Source organism: Sinocyclocheilus rhinocerous, unplaced genomic scaffold (assembly GCF_001515625.1).
Source record: "Sinocyclocheilus rhinocerous isolate Xijiao unplaced genomic scaffold, SAMN03320098_v1.1 scaffold677, whole genome shotgun sequence".
Lineage (NCBI taxonomy): Eukaryota > Metazoa > Chordata > Actinopteri > Cypriniformes > Cyprinidae > Sinocyclocheilus > Sinocyclocheilus rhinocerous.
In genome coordinates, this window is record NW_015633185.1 from 2,617,921 (window position 1) to 2,641,307 (window position 23,387).

At 35.7% G+C, this 23,387-nt stretch overlaps 2 protein-coding genes across 4 annotated transcripts in view; one reads left to right on the forward strand and one right to left on the reverse strand.

Moving 5' to 3' along the window:
- Positions 1-7,295, forward strand: part of LOC107743579 (tetraspanin-14-like) — a 27,055-nt gene extending 19,760 nt beyond the window's left edge. For 2 of the 3 annotated variants that reach the window (XM_016556910.1, XM_016556912.1), the window contains 8 exons: positions 1,420-1,506; positions 2,414-2,464; positions 2,622-2,768; positions 2,996-3,166; positions 3,659-3,784; positions 4,211-4,264; positions 4,773-4,886; positions 5,473-7,295. In XM_016556910.1, coding sequence (XP_016412396.1) covers positions 1,426-1,506; positions 2,414-2,464; positions 2,622-2,768; positions 2,996-3,166; positions 3,659-3,784; positions 4,211-4,264; positions 4,773-4,886; positions 5,473-5,541 — 813 coding nt within the window. In that variant the 5' untranslated portion in view covers positions 1,420-1,425 and the 3' untranslated portion in view covers positions 5,542-7,295. Of the gene's footprint in view, positions 1-1,025; positions 1,072-1,419; positions 1,507-2,413; positions 2,465-2,621; positions 2,769-2,995; positions 3,167-3,658; positions 3,785-4,210; positions 4,265-4,772; positions 4,887-5,472 lie in introns of those variants that run through there. The other variant, XM_016556911.1, reaches the window with a different exon arrangement.
- Positions 7,296-8,954: 1,659 nt separating this feature from the next.
- On the reverse strand, positions 8,955-19,666 carry LOC107743625 (SH2 domain-containing protein 4B-like). The gene is made up of 9 exons (XM_016556957.1): positions 19,488-19,666; positions 17,078-17,233; positions 16,607-16,754; positions 14,531-14,599; positions 14,412-14,481; positions 13,541-13,835; positions 12,713-12,840; positions 11,145-11,365; positions 8,955-9,126 (listed from the first exon to the last, which is right to left on the reverse strand). The coding sequence occupies exons 1-9, from the start codon at positions 19,664-19,666 to the stop codon at positions 9,034-9,036; spliced, it is 1,359 nt and encodes a 452-aa protein (XP_016412443.1). The 3' UTR covers positions 8,955-9,033.
- Between the last annotated feature and the right edge of the window lie 3,721 nt (positions 19,667-23,387).

Genomic DNA, 23,387 nt, shown 5'->3' on the forward strand with positions numbered 1-23,387 from the left:
TAGTTGTTTGATATTACCAAAAAATGTAGTGACATAAACTGCATAACTAACTACATACACCACTGTTAAAATTTTGGGCCAGTGTATTATATATACTGAATACAGTATAATATATATTATTATTTATAAAATTAGCAAATAGATTTCTGAGGGATCGTGTGACATTGAACACTGAAGTAAAGTAAAGACTGCTGAAAATTCAGATTTCTTTCAAAGTCATTAAAAAAACGTAACTTTTGAATGGTAGACAGCATTTAACTGCAAAAAACACAGTGAGTTATGTAGCTGTGAATGTGTTTTAGTGGCTCAGGGAAAAACAACCAGTGTAAATGGTTTGTTCCCACAGGGTGTTTTATCAGATCTGACACAAGTTACACGTCTACATGGTTTTGACCCAGTTTGGGGGGTGCTTGTTGTGGGCACAGTCACTTTCATGCAGCTGTTGGTACCACTTGGCACCTAATGCAAATAGGAATTATTATGATTACATAACACTTTAAACCGAGATGTTTAACCAGCTGTTTTTTTTATTTGTAATTTAAGAAAATTCCGATGTTTTTTGTGCGAGACATGTATACAAATACCTGAAGCAGAGTCTCAATAGAAACCATTTCGTTTTCTGTATGGGGCATTTTAGTGATAGGACATTTAATATAAAACGTTTTAATAAGGAAGGTTTTTTTTTGTTTTGTTATGTAGCACTTTTTTATTCATCAAGATTTTAGGTTGTGAAATTAATGAACAAGTACAGTAGTTGCTGTAGATACAGTAAAGCAGGCTTTCACAAACCTTTTTGGCAGCAGAACCCCTTTGACCTAAATGTTTGCTAGTGACATTACTCCCTGAGATTTATATTTTAATAAGTTTATTTTAATAATTTAACAACACATTAGTGGTTCTCTAGTGTCAGTTAGTGGTCACATAACATGTAGATAAACATAAAATATTAACCTTTTTGTTTTAAAATTATTTATTTCAATTTTACATTGATTGATTATATTTTGCAGTTCCCTCATGAACCCCTAGTTTGGGGTCTACAAAAAAGATTGTTAAATTTAGCTTGAATGAAAGGTACATTTTATCTTTAACAATATATATTTTTTCTGTTTAAGTCAGCAAGTGCTTGCTTAAAAAACCTTTTAGGAATTTTTTTTTTCTTTCTGTAAATGCACACCAAATGTGAACTACAGACTCTGGCCTGTATTACTGGCAGCAAAAGATGTGGTAAACTGTGAATTTTGTAATTAAACTCTTGTGCAACTGACTCATCCTGAGGATGTGATGTAATTTGGTTGACATATAGGCCTAACACTTCTGCACATCTACATGCCATTTCTGCTTCTGTTACAATATGTGATAAAGGTCTCTCTGGATTTTTTACTTTGGTAATCTCACATGTTCTTTTCCATTATGCTACAGAAAAAGATGCACTATTACAGATATGAAAATGCAGAGGTCAGCTGTTGCTACAAATACCTCATGTTCAGCTACAACATTATCTTTTGGGTAAGTTGATGTTTGATGTAAGTTGATGACAGATGTTTTATTTCAGTATAAACAAACACACACACAAACATTCCCTTCACCGCAAATCTCGCTTAAATGGCCACCCTTCCAGTTCTAACATTAGATAACGTCTGCCCTGCCTATCTTTTCTGCCACTTTTGCTCAAATAACATGATCTGTAGACCGGCCCCACATTTCATGTTTATTTGTTCCACTTAGTTTCACACTGTGTGCACAGATGTTTCGTACTTTCTGACTGTTTTTGCATTACTGGGTGGGTCATTTCACAGCAAGTGAACACCCACAGCTGAAACTTTATAAATCAAAAGTCAGCCTAATGACATTAGGTTTCCACGTCAACAGGAAGCCGATTAACACTCGCGTATTGCTGCAGTAGTTTGTGGTGTCCTCTATGGGAAGCATGGGAGGATTCTGAGATAACCACTTCTAACCCGTTTTCCTGTTTTCAATAGTGAACATGGCTATATTAGTAACAATATTACTGCACAGTGTGTTATGAATATTTCATGACCGGTTTTAGATATGAATTATAAGTCTAACACGTTGTTTACCATACTTTTAAATAAAGCTTTTTATCTTTAGTAGGTTCATAAATTGTATACACTACTGTTCAAAAGTTTGGGGTCATTGAGATTTTGTTTGAAAGAAATTAATCTTACCAATGGTACTTTGAATTGTAGTCTATTTAAATTTTATTTTTGTAAACCGTATTGCTGTTGTCTAGTTTCTTGGCATTCTAGACATTAGTCATATCTTTAGTCATATTTATGCATCGTCTGTTATAACCACACACTCAGTTGTTGCAGGTGTTTGTTTTGTGTGAACTTGACTATTCTGATGTAATTTTTAATCATTTAATTTCTCCTAAACCTCTTCTGGTTATCAGCTAGCCGGAACAGCGTTCATTGCAATTGGCTTCTGGGCCTGGAGTGAAAAGGTAAGTAGACACTTGTGAAACTTCCTATATCAGTTATTTGATATTACCGTATTGGCCCGAATATAAGACGACCCTGATTATAAGACGACCCCCCTTTTTCCAGATGTACCTTTTGGAAAAAGGCTTTTTAACCAGTGTAAATGGTTTGTTCCCACAGGGTGTTTTATCAGATCTGACACAAGTTACACGTCTACATGGTTTTGACCCAGTTTGGGGGGTGCTTGTTGTGGGCACAGTCACTTTCATTTTGGGATTTGCTGGGTGTGTTGGAGCTCTCAGGGAAAACATCTGCCTGCTTAAGTTTGTAAGTACTCATACTTTAAATGTGATACTGAAGCCATCACATATGCTGGTCAGTTCAAAATTAAGAATTTTATGTGGCATGCCTTGCAGTGCCGGATCGGTACAAGATCAGAACTTTATAAAGTGTTAATGAAATTAGTTCCCAGTCATGAAAATGAACAAATTCTATTTATACTGTCCAATGATGCTCTTTGATTTTTTACCTTGCTTATTGACCTTGTCTTGCAGTTCGCTGGAGTCATTGGCTTCATCTTCTTCCTGGAGTTGACGGCTGCGGTGTTGGCGTTTGTGTTCCAGGGCCAAGTTAGGGAGTGGATCAGTGATTTCTTCTTGGCTAATGTGAAGGCCTACAGGGAAGACATTGACCTGCAGAATCTGATCGACTCTCTCCAGAAATTGGTAAGTCTGAGAGAGTTTTTAAGTATATGCTAATTTTCATTAAATAAAATGAATGCTTTCTATTTACTCTACTTGCCAACCACATAATATATTATATGTGAAATGGTTTCCATTAAAAAAACAAAGTGTATGTTTCTCTACTCTCTTTTCCATGTCTTTTCGCAAATTCTTGCTTAAATAATTAATCAATGTTTAATTAACAAGCATTATTTACCCTGAACGAAACTGTAGATACTTATGACTGCTAGAGCAGTTTTGGAGCTGGTACTGGACGCAACGTTTTTTTATGTTTTCTCAAATAAATGTTTTACATTTTTCAAAATATTTTTGGTGTAAATTGGAAGATTTTGATGAAGCATATGGCTTAATGCTTGTGAAAGTCTGGTAAAAGGTAGCCATGAGAAATTTCATCGCTAATACATATGCACAATTGTGACTTTGTTAAACTGTTGCAGATCCTGAACGCATGTTTTTTTTTTTTCTTTTTCAAAGAATCATTGCTGTGGAGCTAAAGACCCCAACGACTGGAATCTAAATGTGTATTTTAACTGCTCGGAGAATAACCCCAGCAGAGAGAAATGTGGAGTGCCGTTTTCCTGCTGCATCAGCGACCCTGCTGTAGGTTATTCTCTTATTCACAGCAGCCCTCCACAGAAAGAAAGAGATCTTTTCAGCATGCTGCTCTGTCATAAAAAACGCTGTTTAAAAGAACCCATTGTGCTTTAAAGTCGAAGGCCAAACATGTGGAAGACTCCCTCTGCTTGTGGTGGCCTTGTACTCACTGCCTGTATGTGAGAGTGAGAGTGAGGAACTGATGACAGAATTGAGATTTTCCCATGAACTATCCTTTTAACAAGCCGATTCAATTTCCAAATGTCTTTTTTCTGGAAACTGAAATAGTTTATACTGACCCTAAGGCTTTGTCTCCTACGCATAGGTTATGACTTGCTTTGGTTTAAATTACTTAATGCATGGATTGTTTTCACCATTGTAAATGACTTTACAGTGAATATAGGCCTATGAACCTATGACTTTTCTTTACAGGATACAGTGGTGAACACGCAGTGTGGATATGATGTTAGAGCATCTGGCACACCGGTGAGTGCATTTTGAACAGTTGTACTAGAGAGACAGGTATTTCATTATTTGCGGTTGTTGACTGAAGTTCTGCTTCAGTACAAATGTGAAAGTTGTTGAGTGAGTTCTTGCTTCAGAAAGTGGAATAAATTAAAACACTTGTCAGCAGCTGCGTACCAGAAAATGTAGTAAAAGTTTTTGAAATTAAATTCAAGTTTCCAAGGTTCAGTTTCTCTGATGGCAGTACTTATATCTGTGACTTTTGAAAATTGCCTTTTCAAATGGGGCATGTGTACAGTTGTTCTGTTCTTCTGCTCTCCACTCATAGTTCTCTTTTTGTACTCTATTGGTAGTAAGGAAATTGCAATTGGGAGAGCAGAATACCTGCAGAGAATAAACCTGTACATTATAATGTGACGCACAGAGCACTTTCTGCATTGTAGATGTAATAAAATGGTCTTTAATTAATTGCATAACATTTACAGTCACTTATTTGTGAAATATAACACACACTGTTTTTATTTTTCAGTCTCAATGGAGCAACACCATTTATGTCAAAGGATGCATGATTGCTTTGGAGGAGTGGCTTCCACGCAATCTCTACATTGTGGCTGGAGTCTTCATAGTAATATCATTGCTACAGGTATGGGATGTACTTGAGAAACAAAAATTACTGCATGGAAAATATATTTTACAGCTAGATGTCACTTATTTTCGCAGAGCAACCAAAAAGCAAAACCACTTTCAAATTCTACACTAATTATGATATAATCATTAGAATGAAGTTATAGGTCCTGGAAAGAAAGTACCCATTTGCATTTCTACAGTATGTGTCTTTAAAGGGGTCATATGATGCGATTTAAATTTGTCCTTTCTCTTTGGAGTGTTACAAGCTCTTGGTGCATAAAGAAGATCTGTAAAGTTGCAAAGACTAAAGTCTCAAATCCAAAGAGATATTCTTTATAAAAGTTAAGAGTCAGCCACACCTACCTAAAACGGCTTGTTCTAACTTGTAAAAATCGACGCGTTTCAGAAAGGCGTAGTGGAGAAACAATAATGTACAGTATGTGGAAAATAATGGTTTTTTTTTACCTTAAACTGCATAAACACATTTCATTACACCAAATACACAAAATAATGTTCTTTTTAGCAACAGCATATGGCCCCTTTAAAACTCAGTTTTGAAGTTAATCTCAATGTAATGTTGTGTCTTGACATTTTACTTTTAGATGGTGGGAATCTTCTTGGCGAGGACGTTGATTGGAGACATTGAAAAAGTCAAGTTTAATTATTACTGAGCTCACATTACTGAAAGGGAGACGTGCACCTCCTGTTATTCTTCTGCGTCTCATTTTGTGGAGAAGAGGACTCTGAACCATTCACTGGACCACCTTTTCAGAATTTCTATAAACCACATGTTGAATACGCAGCTGCCTAAGTTTACCTGGATATTGTCACATGTGTGCCTTGTCTCTTCAAGTTTACATCCGGCCCACTCCCTATTTTTAGTAAAATTTTTTTTTTTTGGAAATCTTTTTTTTGTAGGACTACCATTAACCAAACATTTGTATTTTTGGGACCACTATTAACCAAGCTGGGTGAACATAGTGCCAACATAACCTGTAAACTAACCTGAAATGTAATTGTAATGATGAGAAGTAGTCAACCAAGCTTTGATTCCTAAAATGTATCTATATGGTCCTGTTGCACACACTCCAAAATCTTATGTGCACACTTTTCTTTTAGGGAACTAAATTAAGAATTAGTACAAATGCACAAACTAGAACAATTAGGATGTTTTTTAGAAGCATGTTTATTTTTCCTTATAAAAACCTGCAAAATTAAGAGAAAAAAAAAGATTGACGGGTCTCTTATAGTAAAACCTGTAATGAAAGAGAATTTTTTTAAAATGCAGTTTTAACTACAGTAAATACATATCCTTAAAGTTTGTTGAATTTAGTTGTATTTGTAACTTAATATTTTTGCAGACAGAAGTTCTGCATTTAATGTCAACTTCAAAGAGTGCAGAAGAAGAATATCAGGATCTGACCCTAACTACTCGCATGTAAACGGAACATAATCGAGAATGCATTTGGGTAGAAATCAAATGCCAGTGTGAGTGTAAAAGAGAAGTGAGCTGATCGATTTGGTCCTACATGATAGAGGTAAGAGGCGTCAGTTTGTGATCTGTATTTTACCATAAGCAGCTCATATACGCTATTATATGTCCATTCTGTTAACTGAATGTCTTGCATTTAAGAGTCACTGAAGTTTGATGGTAGGCACCATATGGCTTATAATATTCTGATGTCAACATTGCCTTGAGATGCCATCATTTACCTCCTTTTTTCTACTCTTACTTGGTGTCTTTATACAAAAATGCAGATTGTGCCTTTTCTCTGGCATTGAATATTTCATAAAATGTATTGTACAGTGTTTAGCTGGATAGAATCAAACCCATGATTAGCCTTTTTTATGGGTGTTCAAAAAAATTACTTTTTTTTTGGTATTTTCAATTGAAAATGTAAATGCCATTACAGCACAAATTACTTAAAATATGTAATATTAACAATATAACATTAACATGTCTTCACACTTGAATTAGCCAAAACACAATATGCATTCTGACATAAATGCAAACACCTTTTCTATAGCCCAAAGACTTCTTTTCTCAGTTCTATCATATAATTGTATATGACCTCTGAAATTCTCATCAATGCAAAAAGGAAATTATTTTTAAAAAAAAAGAAAAGAAAAGAAAGCATTTAGTTAATCTTTTTTAATTCAGAGTGCACTATTTTGTCCCTTTTTTTGGAGTGTCTGTCTGTGCCACTGTGTAATGTTAAAGCTCAATTGAGTATTTACTAAAATGCAGTACAGTTTCCCTGATTTTGCTGCAAGAGCCTCCTTTTTTTGTGAAGGGATGTTTTTTTGTGTTGGATTTAGATGTCATTTATCATTGAATATTCGTTATCTTTGTAAATATTTCCTGAATTCTTTTCATAATTTTTATATTCAATAATAATAAAAAAAAAAAAAGAGTTTGACATTATCAGCAACATTGTCATTTGTCTTCTAAAGGAAATATGCTGGTTGATGAAGTTCATACCAGCTTTGAGCTGATATGTATTATGCTGAAAATGTTGACATTGCATTTTAAATCCAGATCCCATTCATATTTAAATGTAGCTATTTAAAATGAGTTGCCAATTAACTTTCTTTTAAAGCATCTCATCATCACTTTGCACAACACATCACGCATACAGACATCTTAGTGAGAGCTCAGTAAAGTTCTTGAGTTCGTCAACAATTGTCTTATGCTCACCAAGACTGCATTTATTTGATCAAAATTACAGCAAAACAGTACAATTATTTCATTGAAATATTATTACTATTTAAAGTAACTGTTTTCTATTTTAATAATTTTAACATGCAACTTATTCCTGAGATGGCAAAGCCGAATTTTCAGCAGCCATTATTGTACAAGAAGCATTTTTTAACATTATCAAAGTTGAAAATAGTTGTACTATTTTATGGCAGCCATGATCATTTTCAGGGTTCTTTAATGAACAGAAAGAACTCAAACATTATTTATTTGAAATAGAATTTTCTGGTCTATTTAATGTGTGCTTGCTGAATAAAAGTATTACATTCTTAAAAACAAAAAAAGTCTTATTGACCCCAAACTTTGAATGGTAATTAACTTTTTTTTTTTTAACATTCCTGTTCTTTATGTGCACAATTAATCATTGAAATTTTAAATCAAATCTATCAAAATGTAATAACCTTCCCACTTCAGAAACAACTTTACTTGGTGGCTGACAATTTTTCGTAATGCCCACTTTCACAATCTGATCCTGTCCTACATTTTGTATTTGTTAAATATCCTATTTTACCATATCATGGAAGTAAAATGTTTTGCAAATATCTTTTCACTGATATTTACAAAATCATTTTACAGATTCATTGTCTTCATAAAAAAACAATTAAAATAATTAAGTATTATTTTGTTGCATAATGCAAGTGTTGTAGAAGTATGGGAAAAAGACTAGCAATTAAAAGCAGGAATGTTTCCCCAGGGCTCTATCCTATTTTAAAGAACAGAAAATAATAATTTTATTTTCAGATACATTTATGCATGCGCTACAAGCATACAAGCAATGAATGCATTAATAATTACAGAAAAGAGCAGAAAATGGAACACTAATGGCTTTTCATCTACAAAAATCATGGATCCATGCAAAACACAGTATGATGTTCCTTTACATCAGGCTAGTTTGCGTCTACACATTTGCACATAATTAGTATGATCTATTTAATATATTTTACAATGTCTAAAATCAGATCTTTATATATTTTCCTTAAAAATCAGCACAGGAAATGCAAAAAAAGCCTCTAAGTTGTACACATCTCTTCATAATATTTGTATTGATATTTTACCAAGTTTAAAACCAGAATTCTTCATATTTTCATTAAAAATCAGCACAGAAAATGCTAAATTGTCATAAAGGTCTAAACATTTCTACATAATTAGTATAATCTGCTTCATTTAACACATTTTACCATGTTTAAAACCAGAATTCTACGTATTTTCCCTAAAAATTAACACAGAAAAAAAAAAAAGTCTTTCCGTTGAGGCCTGATCATAAGGCACTATAACTCAGAAGCAGAACATGAGGACCAGAAGTCTTGTTTATTTTTGACCGTGTTCTTTGAAATGCAGCGAACACCATGCTACATTATAGCTGCCCTGCAGAGATCCATCTTTGAAGTCTTTAGCGTGTGAGGAGTCATGGGAAAATCCCTCCAAAGTCCGCAGAGGGCCCAGTCCGCTTGCAGGCCTCCAGCAGCAGCTCTTTCCCTGTAGTTGTGATGACTTCCTCCTGGGAATCGACAGATCTTGACATTATTCAGTGTACTGTGCATTCTAATAGAACGAGTACAAGATTTTGACTTATGCTAAAAGAGAGCATGCTATGTGTCATTTGATCTATTTTACATATTCAAACACGTGTCAAATGTGACCTGAAATAGTTTCCAGCGCTGCTGTGTAAATCAGAGTTGCTTTTTTATTCATTCGGTGATTGTCATTGAATTTTTCTATCTGAGCTAAACCTGTTGTAATTTTCATATATATGTAGACAGGTTCTCTACAGTGTTTTTTAAATTTATTTTTACCATATTGCCGAGGCGTGAAGTGGGAATGCTTGTTGACAGTTGTACAACGTCGCCTGCATTTGCATGTAACTAATGTCAGAGATTTCACAGCTTGTGACTCCAACTTTGACAGCATTCCAGACAGAGAAATGCGTATCCATGGTTACACAGGCTATGCTGAATGCATATGTGGCTTGTGGAGATACCAAGGCAAGCTCTCAGTTATTGAAAGTTGCTTTAGTGCAGATTACATTACAGTGTTTGACTCAGGAATCAGCACTGAATCCTCATCCATTCCTGAAATGTTGTGATGTTACAGCACTTTTAGAGATTCAGAGATTTTAAAAGTGACCACACTTTAATCCTGCACATGCTGTCATGTATCTGGGCATCATCAGGGCTTCTCCACAGTTAAAACATTCTTCTGGAGAATGATGAAAACTTACATCTGAAGCTACAAGCACTAAATGACTGCACAGAAAGAAATTGTTAATTTCCAAACTGCTGAAGGCATAGCCTACTGGCAAAGGCAGTGCCATAATTTATTTACTCCAAAATACATGTCCAAAACATAATTATGTTTTTCATCGCCGGCAAATGATAAGACGGTGTGCAAGTTTGTTTCATTTGATTGTAACTAACAAATGGCTTCAAGTCATTTCGGGTCAGATATAATGTAGATTCCGTTTTAATGAATTTGAAAAAACATACATGTGCAAGAAAAAGGTAGAATGATAGTCAGTTGTTTCTATTATTGGCATAATTAGCCAAATCTAAAACATATAGAAATGATTAGAAGAACACAAATTATGCACTTCATATTTAATTGTATTTAATAATGACTAGATTACACATTTAATAGATTGAAAAATCATAAAAACATTTGTAATTGGTTTCTCTATTTTGACCAGCAGATGTCGTCAGGGTGGGGTTTTCAAGAGCTTCGAAAAAGTGATTTTTTTTTTTTGCGAAGCAAATGGTCAAGTTAGCCTGACCGATTCATGAAAAACGAACAGACTCAAAATAATTCAAGAATCATCGCAAGTTGTGATTCTAATAAAACCACAGACAAAACGGGACGCACTGAAATATTATGAAGAGAATGTTTCTCAGGTCAGTATGCGACAGTATCCATCGTTAGATAAAGATTTGTTAGTTTGCCGAACAAACTGTGCCCCTTCAGACCTTAGCATGAGCCCCAGTTTGTTCGACACTAAAATGATTTGATAAATCAACGCCATCTAAAAGACTATGAAGCGCACTATGAATTTACTTTGACTTATGGGTTTACCGGCCTTGTATGGGGTCATGCTTTTGTTGTACTTTGACTTTTTTGAAGCTTGACATTCCTTGACCCTCATCTGGCCAATTTCATTGAATGGAAAAAATCAGTTTGAACATGCCAGCCTTACATGAAGAAACAGAAGAAAGTCATATGGGCTTAAAAGTTGGAACAACATGATGGTGGGTAAATGATCACAGAATGTTCAGTTTTTGGTCTCAAAAAGTACAGAGGAGAGAATGGTAGTAGGAAATAATGTGAAAAAGGCACAAACTTGTGCCACCTGCATGAAAATCAACATTAACCCTATTTTCTAAATATATGTTACTGGCCTTATAGTGAATGATTCATATCAACTCTTTTAAATGTATTTTGGTTGGTGTAGAGAAATGTTTTTATCTTTTGCATTCTTGAGGTAAAAATCCTTTTACCCATATGTTACACACTATTCTGCTCTCTTACTTTGTGGAAGTCAATGAGGTCAGCAAGGGTGGCATGCCGGTTTTGGTCCACACCCAGAAAGCTGTAATAGTCCCCAGAAGCATCGATAAGGAAATGCTTGAAACCACTGGCTGTGTGATAGGACAGTGTGTAGCCCCATATCATCTCACTGACCCGTACCAAGAAAGAGCCCTTAGCAGCATTCATAAGCAGTGTCTCTGAGTCGTCTCGAGAGATGATACCTTCAGCATAGAAATCACAGTAAACTGTCAGTGGAGACAGTTATGTTTTTTTAAATTATGTGCACACTAATTCAAACTCCCCAAAACACAATTTTTTGTTGATATTAGCTGAGGCACCTCACAAAGCCTGGCCTGTTTACCCTTGTGAAAAGGGCAAACAGGCCAGACACTTAATTGTATGTTATTTGCAATTAAATTAAAATGTAGTAGTTTAGTTTAAATTTATGCAATTTCATAATTGTCTTTGAAATATCGTTACAGTTGAATGTATTGACATTTAATATGGTAAACTAAAATTTAATGTTATTTCTATTGAAACGTGCATGTCATGTGCTTAAATATATTTGTTTACACATTTGTGATGAAGTTGTAATTTAGTGTTTAAAATATATTTACTTTAAATGTAATACTGAATAACACACTACAGCTCTAATCAAGTACTTTACATGTGCCTTACTATGTTAGTAGTAGTAGTTTGATGTTAACACATCAAAATAAGTGTACGTCTTTGAAGCACGAAAAAAGATTATTAAAACGTAATTCAAAAACATTCAATACAGTTAAGCAAACTTCTTTTTCCACAAGGGTAACAAATTAAGAGTAGTTGTGTAGGTATTTCAGCATTTTTCCCATTGTAATCTTATCATCTCTGTAATGGAGTCATCAGGTGCCAGAAAGTGGTATAGTATGTTTTTCCATGTATCTCTACCAGCAGTGTTGGTGTAAATCTACACCGTAGCTTGTGTATGTGTGTCAGTAAGAGCATGAATGAGTGTGCGTCTGTCCTCTTATCTAGACATATCTATTCAGAATCACACAGACTGATGTGCGGCCCACATTCCGTTGGAATTTCCGACACTCACAAGCCTATTAATCTGCTCTCTTGTCACTTAAGCAGGAGTCACACACTGTAACCCATACTAACATGACAAAGCTGCAGGACTCACGCCAGTAATTAGCCTAGCAAAGCCTTTGAATTATTGAGCACTCCCCCTCAATTTCTCTCTAATGTCTGTCCGTGTACAAGTAGATGCAGACACACACACCACTGCTCTCCATCTGTTGTTCGGCTAGTTTCTGGTTTCAAAACAAGGGCTGCATATTCCACACTCCATTTCTCTCTAGGGTAAAAGGGCAGAGCTGGGCACAAGGGCACAAATGTCTGGGTTGCTAAAACTACTCATGTTTTCCACTTGCTTATGGGACAGTAGTCATCAGCCACATTCTGCAATTAATGCTGACATTGGCAAGCTATTCATGTTGCACACAATTTAACAGGTGATCATGGATTTTAATGTATCGTATAGGATAACAGGAGACACCAGAGAGGTCATTAAGAAACCTTACCGTGGAACCACGGCGCGATAGCATTGCCATTCCGTTCATATCCTGCTTGTTTTGGTTTCTGCTCTTCAGTGAACCAAAGGATAAGCATCTCCCTGGAACTGGGCCGTGGTGTTCGCACCCATGCAGGGCTAATGGGAAAGAAAAGCACTAATTTACAGAATTACACAGTTCTTGATCTGGTGCATAATCCTATTGAAAATACCAGCCTAAGATGGTTTGGTGGTCTTAGATGGTCTCCCAGCCTGGTCAAAAAGACTTGGTTTGCCTATATTAGAGCATGTAAGGCTGGGAGAGCAGCTGAACCAAATGAACACAGGCTTGGCCAGTCTGGGAGACCAGCTTAAACCAGCTAAGACCTACAAACCACCTTAGGCTGGTCTAAAGCATTTCTTCGGGAATTGCTGTGCATGTTATATTTGAACCATCAGTTGTATATATTAGAGCGTTATAACATTTCAATATCAGTTGATTGTATGTATTAATAACATTGTTAAATGTAATTAAATGTTATTTTAGCAAATAAAAAAAAAATAAATTTTAATACTGTACATTATAATTTTGTGATGCCTAAATTAACTTGTAATATTTTAAACAAATTATTTTACCTTTTGTGTTTTATTAACAAAATGCAATACCTTAAATGCAATGTGGGTCACTTTGATCTATATTCAGTGTCACATACTATAAATTAAGTTAACAACTTTATTAATCCCTCAAGGGACAATTAAAGTAAGGCAGTAGCATCATATAACAAACTTAATACAAACATAATATATCACATATACAATACAAAAAAATAATACTATTATTTCTATACAGAATGGTTACCTGTCCATTATTGGTTGTGTTGCAGTTGTACTATGTCTGCGGCTTTGTCTGCGCCGGTACAGAGGAGGTTCTGCACGTTGAAGGCCGGGCCTGGGACGGACTTCATTGCTGGGAACAGGACTAACAGATGGTTCAATGAAAGTACTGTGGCTCCAGTGGGATTGTTTCTGAAAGTGGCCACTCAGGCCAGCAACGTGGCCTTTCTCTATAGCCCGTAGTGACTGACGCTTATACTCATCTCTAGCCCAACGAGCCTTTCTTGTCATCTCCTCATCAGCTGCTTTGGAGCGACATACCAAAAAGGAAGTAGAAAGAATAAATGGTCGGATGGAGAAAAAGTGATAAGAAAGGATAGTTTGCATGCAACCTTGCTGGAAAATCCTTCTTATATAACTTACATAATCCTTATAAAAGCTTATATAACTGTGGTAAGTGTGTTTTGGAACATGGTAGCTGGTTTCTAGCTATAAGCTAGTCTGTCTTTGTTGCAACAAACTAGTTGCTATACAGTTGTATACCAGGTAGAACATTGACTAGTTATAACCATCTCTCTCTCTCTTTCTAAACATGGTGACTGGTATTTATCAGATTACCAGGTATTTATTTGATTAATTAAAAAATTTTTTTTTTTACATTTACAGGCTGAAGAGATTTTTGTAGATGTTAAAGGCACAATATGTAAGATTTTTTTATTAAAATATCCAAAAACCACTAGAACAGTGTTATATATTTTGCTGACTTGTGTACTTACATTATCCCAAATGTTTCGAAGAATATTTAAATCCAAACATATTGTGCCTTTAAGAAGAGACATACATACATAAACAGAAGAAGATGAAAATGTATATGAAGAAATAAAATCTTCACTCACATTGTTCCTCCCACTCTTTGTCACGTTGTTCACTTTTTTTTTGTTCTTGCTCAAGGGACATATATACAGTGGGGAAAAAAAGTATTTAGTCAGCCACCAATTGTGCAAGTTCTCCCACCCTTCGCTCTTTTTTCCTCTGCACGTCGGATCTCCTCTTCTTCCCTCTGCCTCTCCTCTTCCTCTTGTTTCTGTGTGAGTGTAACACATTTTTTTTTTGTGACAGAGAGAGAGAGAGAGAGAGAGTGTTGACAAATCATATGCACCTCAGTCCTTACTTAGCCTCAGTATGTTGTTCTAACTCTTGCAGCACTAATGAATTAGCACCAGTGGCTCATTAGCTGTGCTGAAATGGAAATCATTTGGTTGAATAATTAATCCTCTAGGACACTAACATGTAGCAGCATGGTTGTTTGAGATACTTAAGCCGTGTAATTATTGGTATAAGGTAATTACCAATGAGGCATTATCTGAAAACAGACACTCCTTGTCTAGACCACTAGAGTCCAAAAAGATGACTGCAGATGAGGTCATGACAGTAGCTATGGAAAATATTGTTCATTCTGCTTTGTACAGAGATCTTTTTTCTTTGAGTTTGCTGACATAGTTGCTCTATATTGAAATGTCTCCTCGTATAACTGAAGCACATCTAACTAAAACAACTTTTGAGAGACCCCACCATTTTCTTTTCACTCTTCTCCTTAGTTTGTGCTTCGACAGCCTTTTTAAAGATTTCTTAAGGAGTATTGTGAGAGAAACACTTCAAAGTTTAATGACTCAGCACTTTCCAGTAAGAGGGATGATATGTGGGCTGTGATAAATGAGCTCTTTAATATTTGACAAGTTTCTTTAGAAGGTCTCATTACCAGGCCGCAAATCATGGCTAACCATCAAGGCCTTTTTTGGGAAACTGCAGTGAATATTGAAAATCGGTCGTTCTGCCATTTTCTTTTTCTTCCTCTTTGAAAAGATAATGCCATCAGCACAACTTCTGAATAACTAATCTTGCAGCATTGGAGATGCCTTTAGGATCTTATCTCCTCTTTAAGATTAATTGGCTTCTGCCCTCACTTTCCTACAGCCAAACAAATTCTCATACTAAAAAGCTGACATGTTTTTGACTTGCCAAAGTACCATGCATCTACATTTTGGGTCAATGACATAATTAAAAAAAATGCATTAAAATACAAATTCACATATACAATGGCATGTTTTTTTTCAAAATAAAGTTTGATATTTTTTGGAAGGTATAAATTACAAACGCGTGATTCAACAAAACTACTCAACAGTATGCGGTCAACAGGAAGTTATGTCATAGAGAGGACTCATGACACATCAGGGAATTTAACCGTTATTATGACAAGGCAACTTAGTTCAGTTTGTAAAATGTCATGTCATGTGACTCCTCAAAAACGTATGATATTTATGAACTAAGAATTCATGATATTTGTAAAAAACACTTATTCCCTTAAATATATTGTAAAACATTATTAAAAGTTCAAGATGTGTTTCTTCACATGTAGATCTAAGGAAAAGTTATTGTATATAATGCATATTAGTTTCTTACATTTGCATATAAGTTTAGTATAAAAGCTTTTTGAAACTAACATGAATACACAAGTCAATATTTTAAGAGCTTGAAATGCGTTTCAAAGCAAGTTTTTATAAGATTACTCCTATTCATTTTCCTGTGTGCTCTTATTTGTCAAACCGGGAAGCAGCTAAGACTAACATGACAAAACAAAAGTACATAGACTATTTTGGAGAACTACAAAAGCACTCAGCCCTAGTTTTTGTCGTTGCTGCAGCATGTTGCCCTCCTGTTGGTTTCAGATTGAGTATTGATTGCATGGTTGTTCTCCTCATTGTTCCCTCTACCTCAAAGGGAGGTAGAGAGAATCGAAGTACAGAGGGCCCACCTCCACATACTGCCGCCGTTCCACACACTTACCTAAATAATTTACAGAGAGTTTGGTGGAAAACAGCATCCACCAAACGAATGTTAGGCCCTAAAGGTGGACATCATTGCAGGTAATTGATCACTTGGATTGTTTTGTGACTCCCACTGCTAAGTTAGTCCTCCGACTTTCTAGCAGATTGTTCGGATCCTGGCAAACATTTTTGTCTTGCTGAGGCCAATTAGTGCATTCTCATTTTGCAGTAGATTTAGAAGTTTGAGGGGTTTGTTGATCAATCACCTTTAGTTTCTCCTGTATACATTCCTCCTCCTGTTTGGCTGCCTTCCTGTCGTCAGTTTCTTCCTTCCATTTTCCTGCAACTAAGCGTGCTTTTTCCTTTGTGATGGCATCTCTGAACTTTTGCTTTATTTCTTCTTCTTTCTTCCGCCTTGGAAAATGGCAAAAAATAAAGGTGGAAAATCTTTTAATAAACTAGAATTTGAAAATTCCTGAAAACAACCTGCTTTCACGTCAGTGTATTTTTTGTTGTTTCCTTAGGCATATTTGGAAAAATTACATGATTTTTCTGTATAAACAAAATAAATCTTATATTTCTATGTGGCACCCTGAAGCATGATACTAAATTGCTAAATCTCTACAGCAAAAGATTTCATATTTTATGTTTTTATTATGGAAATGAAACAAGTTTGTAATCTAGTCAGTTGATACAGATAGACATCATGGATTTGGCGTTCAGCTCACAATCCTCACCAGAGCTCCTGGGCTTCTAGCTGAGCCTGTCGCCTGGCTCTCTCCTCCATCAGCTCTTTGACAATCATCTCGTATGGTTTGTCTCCAGGAAAGTCCCCCATTACCCAGACCCACACCTCACCATCTCTACCCTGCAGCCACTGAACACTCTTTTTTCTGGAGAGAGTGATAAAGGCAGTTGTGAAAACCAGACTAAATGATATTTTTAAAGGGATAGTGCACCCAAAAATTTAAATTGTCATCATTCACTCACCCTCATGTCATTCCAAACCCATAAGACTTATGTTCATTTTTTGAAACACACATGAATATATTTTAATATAATTTTTTGTCCATCCATTAAAAGTACATGCAACCAAAAGTCTGACTCATCCATGTTTAGCATGAAGTATGTGATGGGCTCAGTGTATTGATCGGTTTATATATAAATAAAAGCCTAAATTAAATCTGTTTATCATATAAACAATAATGTCTCTTTAGATAACCTGGATTAAAATACTTGATACATTTACAATATGATTTTATAGTTTTTAATGCGTCAAAGTTTTGGTTGTATAGTCTTTCAATGGATGGACAAAAATAATGAGAAAATATTAAAAATATCTTCATTTGTGTTCCGTAGATGAATGGAAGTCTTATGGGTTTTGAAACAACATGAGGGTGAGGAATTGACAACAGATTTAACTAAATTAACTCTTTACCTAAAGAGTATTTAAACAGTAATTTTGAGCTGTATAGCCTACTGCCTACAAAGGGACCATCCTAAACATCATGAAACTTCAGAAGTGACAGACAAAACTATTGGCTTAAAGTGATAGTTCACCCAAAATTACTATTTTGTCATCATTTACTCACCCTTGTTCCTAACCGGTATGAATTTATTTCTTATGTTGAACACAAAAGAAGAAATTTTGAAGAATGTGGGTTTGCAGACAGTTGCTGGTCCCCATTGATTTCCATAGTATGAAAAAAAAGAAGTCAGTGGAGACCAGCTGCTGTTTTGTGAACTATCCCGTTAAATCGTGACGTATTGAATATTGTTTCTGCGTCCAAACCTCTACTCTGATTCAGTTGAGAATACAATCTCAAGAGCCCTTTATGAGCACTATTCATTTATAGCACACATTTAAGCTAAGCCAATTTGAATGATTCATTAAAAATGAAGTGGTGTCTGGCCAACTAAGATTTTAGTATGGATATAAAGGTTAGGATCATGATTTTGTTGTTTGCTCTTGGGATCTAATAGGCCAATTTCACGAGAATCGTAAATTACGTCACTACTGGGTAAAGTTAGTTCCACCATGGGTCGTACGCTATATGCTCTTTTCTTAAATATCGCTTCTTACCTTTTCTGCTTTGACTGTTTTTCAAGTTGCTGTTATATAATCTACAAATAAATTAATTAGTACTTGCGTGCTCAAATTTACCGGTGGGTTTTAATTCACCAAGTGTCGCGTCATTAACAGAAATGCGTAATTCCCTGCTTGTATATCATCATATGATGTACACTTTACTATATATATATATGTATGTGCGTGTGTGTGTGTGTGTGTGTGTGTGCGCACTCACACACTAATTTGTTTGGACCACCTTTAGCTTTGAATATGGTAAATAAATAAATGCATAAAATAAAAAAATATACAGAAAAATACAAGGTAGGCTACGTATTCCGACATGGTTGTTTTAGAAATAAAAACGCACTGCATTCGTTAGGGTTACAACAATTGATGCCAAAAATACAACATGCCAGAAACATGATCCAGTTCTAGACTCAAGCTTTTCCTTATTTAAATCTATATATGATGTCTTGGTTTCGCCATTCTGTGCTGTCGGGATTACATAATATTGTCGTGAGTTTAGCATGCTTGAAATAATTAGCCTAAAGCATGTATTAATATCACAACATTATATTTAAGCATATATCAAAACTAATCCTGATCGATTCAAATTATTCAACTAAGCCATTTATGTCCAAGACCACATTGTATACAATATATATTATTCACAATCTTTGCATTAATCTACAGTAAGCAGATCATTGACTATGAAATGTGCAACACCAACAATAAATACTACTACTAATAGGTTTTATATTACTGTGCATATTTATAGATTTTAAGATGATGGCAACAGGAGCATATGTGAGTGAATGAGATGAAATATCATTAAGAGATGACAGAAGTGTTGGCGTTTATGATAGATATGTCCATAAACATATATTCCAGGGTGCGAGTGGTCTGGCTTCTCAGTATGTATCAGCGGATCAGGTCTGTGTGAGAAGGGAGCTGCTAGCCGATGATTTCCCCAGCACATTGCGAAAAGCGTGTGAAAGTGGCCTAGGGAGCTTGGACCCAGAAATGGAAGACTTAATCTGATTACATGAAGGCCTAGGAAAGATAGACTTGCCCACTCACCATTTCTCTCCTTGGTCAGGGGTCTTTTCCAGCCTTCCTCTTGGCTCTCACGCTCCGTCCATCGTCGCACCTGCTCCTGACGTATTTTGTAGAAAAGAATCTGCCTCTGCTCCTCATTTAGTTCAGCCAGAAGCTCTGGATCTACAAACATGTCTCTCAAGATCTGTTGCATCATTCTGGACTGCCAGAATCTCCTCTCCAGGAGCACGCTGCGAGAACTGCCAGATATATTTGGAGCAGAATTCTTTGAGTCAAAAAAGGTGAAGAGTTAACTACCATTTCAGCATGCTTGCCTGGAACAGCCTGCAACGTTTTACACCTGTAAGTCATAAGTGAGTCTTCAACAGCAAATGCCCTGAGACAGTAACACAGTTCCCACTTTATTTATATTGACTTTTATGTGTTGGTTTTAGAAACATTTCTTAGGTAGTTGTGGCAAAACATTTTGCTGGTTGTATACAGAATACAAAGCAGACATATACCATTCAAAAGTTTGGAATCATTATAAATTTTAATAGATTGATACTTTGTTAATCAATGATGCCCTAAATCGATCCAAATTACAGTAAATCCAAGCCAGGTAAATCCATTTATAATGTTATTGATGACTAGTTCTATATTAAACACATTTATAAAAAAAAAACAATATTGAGGTTTCATTCAATACCTTATGTAGAACTCAACATGTTTGTTATGGGCTCATAATAAAGCACTTCACACAGACCTTGTGATCAAACAGTTTCTGGAACAGCTCGTCCATCCATACAAAGGTTTTTCTATTCATTTACCATCCAGTCTTTATGTTCTTTTGCTCATTCTACCCTTTTCTTTTTAATTTGCCAGTGTCAATATCTCAGAGTCTTCACTAAAGCAGATGAAGCTGGTCTTTGGTGAGTACTGTTCAATGAGGCTTCCAGCTGAGCTCCAGTGAGGGCTCTGTTTCTCAACTAGGGACTCTGATGTGCTTGTACTCTTGTTGTTGTACATCTGGGCCTTCCACTTCTCGCTTCATACTGGTTAGATCCAATTTCCTTTCTTCATTCAAGATAGTAGGGTATGTAAGAACCTTCATCTCTCAAAAGAGAGTTTTTTTTTTTTTTCTATAACTTTAAAGCCCCCACTTAATGATTTAATAATATATAAAATAGTTATTTCATTCAAATATTAATATTTTTTATATTTTTGGTAATTACTTACATTTCTTACATTAGTTAAAGCATTAGGTATAATGAACTAACAACAAACAACAACAATTTACAGCGTTTTCATTGTTCAATTCAACAATGATCAAATTGTATAAATATGTGCAGAAACTTAAAGGGATAGTTAACACAAAAATGAAAATTAGCCCATGATTTACTCACCCTCAAGCCATTCTACGTATTTATGACTTTCTTCTTTCATACGAATCCAACCGGAGTTAATATTAAAAATTGCCCTAGCTCTTACAAGCTTTATAATGGCAGTTGGCAGTTGTTTCTGTTCAACAGTCCAAAAGAAGTCCAATAAAGCGCATCCATCCGTAATAAAGTGAAGTGACGTGTAGCTAAGTGTGGAAGAGAGCGCTGGTTATTCACTCCCCCCCACCAACAATTCCTGCCGGACCTGAGACCTGAACACGCAACCTTCTGGTTACAAGTCCGACTCTCTAACCATTAGGCCACGGCTGTGGCCGTGTGAGGCACTTTTTTTTATTACGGATGGATGCGCTTTATTGGACTTTTTATTGGACTGTTGAACAGAAACAACCGCCCACTGCCATTATAAAGCTTGGAAGAGCCAGGACAATTATTAATATAACTCCGATTGGATTCGTCTAAAAGAATGAAGTCATATACACCTAGGATGGCTTGAGGGTGAGTAAATCATGGGCTCATTTTCATTTTTGGATGAAATATCCCTTTAAAAGTAATATTAACAGAACTGTGTTGTACTGTTAGCACATTTTTCTTTCTTTTTCTTTTATCTGATCAATTAAATGTTACATTGGTGAATAGAAATATGAGTTTCCTTCAAATACATACATGATTCCAAACTTGTGAACAGTGGTGTATTTTTAAAGTGTTCATTCCACTGTATCATTTACATTTTTCAATAACAGAATACAGATATTTTCTCAACATCCTAGTCAAAAAAAATAAAATAAAAACATGTCTCATGAACTCTTAACAGTTGTTTTCTACACAGAAAATCAATAGCTAGCATTCGTCAGCACTCTGTTGTCTGTTTTCCTAGGTCACTTTTTTCTGCATTATTCATCTTACTGACCTGCTCTGGCTCCTTCAGATCCCTCTGTGTCCTGCCAGCATGGAGCTTCTCGCTGTGTCATTGAAGAGTTGAGTGCAGCCAGGTGATTGCCGGTGAATGCAGTGGTGCAGTATAGTGTCCCATCAGATCCATGATGAGGGTCTGTGTGGTTGCATCTATGTTGTGACGGGCCTCTGGTGTGCACTGAAGGTCAGAAGTGTCCCACAGGTGAATGAACAAGGGCTGTTGTCAACCTATAATGCAACTGGATCTCTCTCGCTCGCTTGCTTTTGCTCTCTTACCTCGGCACACAAATATAGACACACACCCAGAGAGAGAGAGAGAGAGAGAGAGAGAGAGAGAGATATACGGCTAATGTAATTAGAAACCTCTCTGTTGTCCTATCTAGGGTTCATCTGGGCCCATTGCTCTCTTCATTAAGTCTGTCCTCCTGCGGTACACTGCTAATGCCTTTACAAGAGAGACTTTGAATTATTCTTTAAGCTATTTAAGCAAATTTAATGCTGCTAACTATGCTGAGATGACTTGTTTGGCATGAATTATTCATTTGTATCTTCATGTTGCTCATTCCTTAATTTTTCTTTCCTTTTCTATGTAAACTATCACCTTAAACACAGATTGAACAAAGCAAATACTTGTGACTTTGAGCTTGTATCCGTACATCTGGGGAAAGGACTTAAGGTGTGTTGGTGTATTTGAATAGTATCTTAGTGTTTTAATGTTCTCAGCTGGGCACCACAAACAGGCACATGGTGCATAATTCTCTCTCTCTTTCTCTTTCTCTTTCTCTCTCTGTCCTTTATCTTTCTGTGTCAAGGTTATATTTCCTTTTCAAAAGATCCTTGAATTTTCCTGTACAGCCTTGATGAATGTTAAGTAGTTGTGCATGTTCATGTAAATATTTAGATCTGATTTTTTTCAAAATAATAATCTATTTTAATTGTACTTATAAAACATTATAGGCATATTACTAATTTGTTTGTCATGAAACTTTGATTCATATACTGTGAAATTTCTACTTGCATATATACTTTTTCATTTTCCATCTTTATGAATGTTATAAATGCAGACAACTTAAAAACAATACCGATACTTCCTGGCAGGCAAAACTAAAAGTTTGGACTCTCACACTAGTGCTTTCCTCTTCAATACTTCTTAAAAAGTCAATTTATCTCCCAGCAAGCTTAAGCCCCAGGCATCAAGACAGATTGTTTTAGGTCATTCTCAGCTGTAATGACACATGAGATATGGACTCGCAGAACTGAATGTGTGGGTGAGTGTGTTACACCATCTGTAGGTTTTATGTGTATGTGTGTGTATCACCAGACGTGAGTGGACGAAATCGATCAAGCACTACTAGACATGTGGGCCACTGGCACCAGAAGTTCTCAGTACAAGTAGGCCATCCTAGAAGTTAGCATCATCCTGCTCTCTACTAAAAAACAAGTAGGGGTTTTCCATTGGCTTTTGGATTATTGCAGAAAATAAGCTGTGACCAACAAAAATCTTTGAATTTTGAAGTAATTGCCAGAAGTAAAAAACTATGCAAGGCTATAAACAAACCTCAACGTCACCACCATTAAACTTCCAACAACTTCTTCAGTCTTTATAAAAAAAAAAAAAAAAAA